Source organism: Octopus bimaculoides, chromosome 10, assembly GCF_001194135.2.
Source record: "Octopus bimaculoides isolate UCB-OBI-ISO-001 chromosome 10, ASM119413v2, whole genome shotgun sequence".
Classification (NCBI taxonomy): domain Eukaryota; kingdom Metazoa; phylum Mollusca; class Cephalopoda; order Octopoda; family Octopodidae; genus Octopus; species Octopus bimaculoides.
In genome coordinates, this window is record NC_068990.1 from 93,911,571 (window position 1) to 93,916,982 (window position 5,412).

The following is a 5,412-nucleotide window of genomic DNA, read 5'->3' on the forward strand; positions in this document are numbered from 1 at the left end:
ATATATATATATATATATATATATATATATATATATAAGCACATCTTTGAAATATTTTTTAATCGGCAGAAAATTACAAGGATAACTTGACAGTGAAGAGTTTTATGGATGATAATCATCAAACTGACTTTTCTAACATTTTGCAAGTTAAAATTTAAAAAAAAAAGTGTGTGTGATATATATGTATATGTGTGTGTGTGTGTGTGTGTTGTGTAAATATGAAAGAAAAAGACAAGATAGAAATCATGAAGGCCTCCATCCTCCACAGAAAACATGCAAATTCAATGAGGAAGCAATAGGCACATCTATGAACAGAGAGGCACATCTATGAACAGAGAGGCACATCTATGAACAGAGAGGCACAGTTTGTAGAAGCAATGAACAAAGAAACCTATCCTGGCAAGCCAAAGGTGTAAAATCACTCAAAGCACTTGATGTGGTGGATTGTGGTCAGTAAGTAAGATACAGAAAACTAATATATGTGAGTAGATCCCAAGGACAGGTATACTCAATTATGTATTGTCTATATTTTACTGAGATAACTGATCACAGATGTTTCTGCACACACACACACACACACACACACACACACACTCAGCAGCAGCAGCTTACAAACAGAAGCTTTTTTGTTTTTTGTGTCTTCTGTTGAAAAGAAATTCACACTTCTGCTGCACAGTGTTATGAAATTGCCCTTACGCAGATGCATGCATACAAGCACATGCAGAGCTGCATGTACATGCTTACATTTAATTGCACACACAATGTTTGCACGTATAATAGACACATGAATGTTACATCATGTGCAGCAAACCCTTCCAGTGACTGATTCTGTTCTGGATTAGCCAAGATCTCTCTCTCTCTAACACACACACACACACACACACACTAGTGTATGGCCACATAGAATGGAAAAGGCAAACAAAATCCATCAAGAGTTGCCAGCAGTTAAGTTACATTTGTTCTTAGCATAAAACAGTATTTAACACTGAATCTGCAGGTTATAACAAACAAACTGGTATCCAAGGGCAACCGTAAATGACCATGTTACTTAGCAGAGAAATATCTAGAAAGGCAATGCTTCAGAGAATTCAGAACAAAACAAAAATAAGTGAAACAAAGCACTTAAAAAATAAAGAGAGAAAATGAAAATATTCTAAAGGTCAGACATACACAGAAATAGCTATAAACATACACATTCAAACATACATAGACATGTGTACATATGCATATATACATATACATGTGTACATATATCAATGTGTTTGTGTGCATTTATATACACATATATAGCTACACATTCACACATGTATACACAGACAAATGTGACCAAGTCATGCAAAGAAAGGTTGAAAGAGTGAACAGTAAATGAAATGTCTGCCTACGCAGAGAAAGTTACAGATATTCTCACTCTCTCACACACACATACACACTGTAGACAGGAAATGCTAAGAAAAAAGGAGGATGCAGAGATAGCAACAAGATGACTAATGCTTGATCTCCAGTACTTTTCTTTCTTTAAATTTAAAAGAAAATAAAAGGTAAAAAAAAAAAAGAGCAAAAAGAATATAGAAAAGTAAAAAGCCTCATTGCACAGACATAATAACTATAATTACACAAGCAAAAAGGACAAGACGTCCATGGGAAGAAGTGGTGGCAATGGTGTGTTGGTTGGTGATGGCCCATAGAAGGACTAAGAGCCAGGTGGGGGAAGGTGAGAAGATTAGTTCACTGAAGAGTGGTACAGGAATTGAATCCCTATTCACAGAAAGGGGTCAGGGAGGCTCTCTGAAAATAATATCAGAATAGCAATAATAATAATAATAATAACAATAATTGTTATTCCTCAGAAATAGGCTTGCAATCTCAGGCTCAAAGAGAAGTTTTGATGTTTATGCCTTCACGAAAAGCATCAGGAAACTTAGTGCTTCCAACAGGAATCAATCCTCAGCTTGCCTATAACTTGTTGTAGTAGTAGTAGTAGTAATAATAATAATAATAAAACTTCTTAGGCACAAAGTTTGAGAATTTAGGGGAGGGTAACAGGAAATTGCTACATTCATATCTTTCCCAAGGGCATTAGCAATGGCAACAAAGCAGTTCCTGGTGGGAATTGAAACCAGCAAGACTATTTGGTTTGCCAAACACTTACTGCCACACCACAGTACCTGCCACAACAATAGCAATAATAATAATAATGATGATAATGATAATAATAGTAATAATGGTGGTAGTAGTAACAAAACATCGAAGAATGAGTTGTCTAAGCCAGCCAACACAACTTTCTGTCCAAGTTTTGCCTTGCAGTCAATTGAAGCCTAACAACAACAACAACAACAAAAACAACAAAAACAACAACTAGCCAACACATGAGCATCACAGATAAGAAAATAGTTTATAAAAATCTTCTGCTAAAAGTTCTTGATTCTTTTCTTTCCCCCTGTAATATGTAAATTAGTATCATTTCGTTTTTTTCTTTTTTTTACTTAATTTTTTATTCATCATTTAATTTTATTCTGTTTGAAATGTCAATTTTTTTGCTTGTCTTTTTTTTTTTTTTTCAAATACTCGCATGATAATGTAGCGCCTTTGAGTTGGATCCATAAAGAGGACCACAATATATGGAGCAGTAAAGAGTGTGACTTGAAGAGGCAAGACAGAAATTCTCTTCAGACACACTGCTTCCGGAATAAAGGACTGGAGGAAGAGAAAAGAATAAAAAGGAAAAAAAAAAAAAAAAAAAAAAAAAAGGAAAAAACCCCGGTCCATGAAATGCCAACATTTCTTGACTTGTAGAAAAGTAAAAGTCCAAACTTTACATGGTGTATATGTGAGAGGGATGAGAGGGATAAGAGGAAATACAAGTCACCAGAAAAGAGAGAAGCTGTCGGCATTTACGGTCGGTGGAGCTGAACAGTTGCCATATATTGTGTAACAGTCATCGTTTCGGAGGTTTGGTAGCAGAGTAGGTATTTTGTAGAGAGAAGGAGAGAGAAAAAAAAAAAAAAGAAGATAACAATAATTGATAGTGTGTGGTGATGAAAAAGGAGGGTTCGAGGTAAGGATTCCTGTTACCTCAGAATTGAACACAAAAGTGTCTGTTGCCATGTGTCTGCTGACAAAGAGACAACAGAACAACCATAGACGCTTGATGTCAGGTTGATTGGCAAAAAAACACTTCAAGGCCAAGCCTGACACTTCTTGATGTGCACAGCTAGTGGCCAGATGCTGAAGATAAACAATGTCTATATCCAGTGGATCATAATGTATGCAGTTAGCAGCACCTAACCACCGTTAGTTTAAGATTCTTCTTCCATTGGCTCAGCGGATTCTGGTTCTGACATTGCTGAAGACCCACTACAAAAGAAAGAAAGAAACAAAGAGAAAAAGTAAATTTTTTATTCAAATGGGAATCAATAATTATTGCTTAATTAATACATTATATACACACAACCAGCATCTAAAAAAAAAATCAATCACCAACCCACGCAGGTGTGCTTTCACTTCTTATCTTACTCAACAATTTCTCGTTATCTCTATACCTTCTCCACCTGTTTGTCCCTTCTCGTCACATCCTGTTTATAGTGTCCCACACTAAATACTTGTTTCTTAGAAAAGTAACCGTTGTGTCGACGCCCCCAAGCGAAGAAGTAGGATCGCCCAAGACATATAAATAGAGGTAGCCTGGCCGTGGTGGGTGTGTTGAGTAGCAGTCGAGTAGCTATAATTATTATTCAGGTCACTGCCTGAAATCAAACTCGGAATCCTGGGGTTAGTAAGCCTGCGCTCTTAACCACTATGCCATATTGCGTAGCGGTTAAGAGCGTGGGCTACCAAACCCAAGATTCTGAGTTTGATTCCAGACAGTGACCTGATTAATAATAATAACATCGAAAACATACCTTAGGAATGAGAACCCAGGTTTGAAATTTCCCCCAAGACACCTGATGAAGGCTGGAGGGTATATCAGCCGAAACGTTGTGTTAACAACAAAGAAGATGAGGACAAATATCTGTCAATTGTAAATAATGTTCTTGATGACTAGTTACTCTTTGCAATACCAACCACTCAACTTTAGCCCTTTTGATACCAAACTGCCCAAAGCTAGCACTGGTTCTAGGGTACAAACTTCCATTTTGCAGTGGTCTAAATCAAAATTTTATGCTGATTTGTTCCAAACATCAGCTTAATAACAGTAATGTCATTTTACCATATTCCTTGTTCCCAAAATTAATTGGAACACAAGGAGTGTATTTCATTGGAAATACAGCAACAAGATAACTCTGAGTAAAGGTAAAGTTAATGAAACAGAACTCATTATAACTTGATGCAGATTGCAAGGACAGTGGTGATAATCTCTAACCAGGCTATTAATCTGTTAAAACCCCAAATCATATTCACTTTGTTTTGAGTAAAGAACTTACCTTCTTTTTGCAGTAACCATGGACAAGGAAGCTAAAGCAGAAACAGTATCAGCTTCTTCTATTTCTCTTCTTTGAGCCTCCAATAAAGAGTAGCTGATGGTGGATTGATAACGTTTTAAACAAGGCCAGTGAGTTGCTGTGAAAGGATAGTGAATGAGATACAATGAAACAAAGTGTGACATGAATGAATGTTCTATATATATATATTTATCTCCAAGCCTATGCATTAATGTTCCTCTGCCTACTGACCTCAAACTGAGACCCATCATTGCTGGCCCTGCTTGTGAAACCCACTGTTTGAGCAACTTCCCTCGACATCTTACTCAAACTGTTTCTAAAATATGTGAAAAGCTTCATCAGGGATGACTTAGACATGCTTAACCACCTCCCGGAGACAGTAAATGAAGGAACCCTGTTAGTATCATTCGATGTGGTGAATTTGTACACCAATATCCCACACGATTATGGTACAGAAGCGATCACCTTCTGGCTAGAAAAATACCCAGAAGAAATCCCAGGGTGCATCAACCACAGATTCATAATCGCAGCACTCAAATTCATCCTATTGAACAATTATTTCATGTTTGATACAGTTTACTATCAACAAAAATCTGGAACACTACTAACCTTTCAATTAATACCACAAACCCCCATACATCCCATACATTCCATACACCATTCACATTACAAATCCAGATCTACCCTAAATTGCACCAAATCCAGAACTACTTACCTCCCTTACACAAACTTTTTACTCAGGGACGAGTAGACCTGACACCGTTCAGTAATCGGTGTGCATTCAAAGCAATGATTAGTAACATTACGAAACTGGTATGCTTTTGAATCTCTTTAACAATTCACAATAATGACTTTTATTACTTTTATTCTTACCTCAGTTCATCTAATTGTAAATATCTATCGTTACTTTTCATAAAAAGCCTTTACTTTTTTTTTATTTCCAATGTACATTTTCGCTTATTTTTCTTCTTAC

General features: G+C 36.4%; 1 protein-coding gene across 1 annotated transcript in view; it reads right to left on the reverse strand.

Moving 5' to 3' along the window:
• Nucleotides 1-2,373: 2,373 nt before the first annotated feature.
• Nucleotides 2,374-5,412, reverse strand: part of LOC106877934 (histone deacetylase 4) — a 224,265-nt gene continuing 221,226 nt past the window's right edge. Inside the window, exons 26-27 of the mRNA XM_052971386.1 lie at nt 4,422-4,557; nt 2,374-3,354 (exon numbers count right to left, since the gene is read on the reverse strand). Of these exons, the coding sequence (XP_052827346.1) occupies nt 3,297-3,354; nt 4,422-4,557 (194 nt within the window). The 3' untranslated portion in view covers nt 2,374-3,296. The remainder of the gene's footprint in view (nt 3,355-4,421; nt 4,558-5,412) is intronic.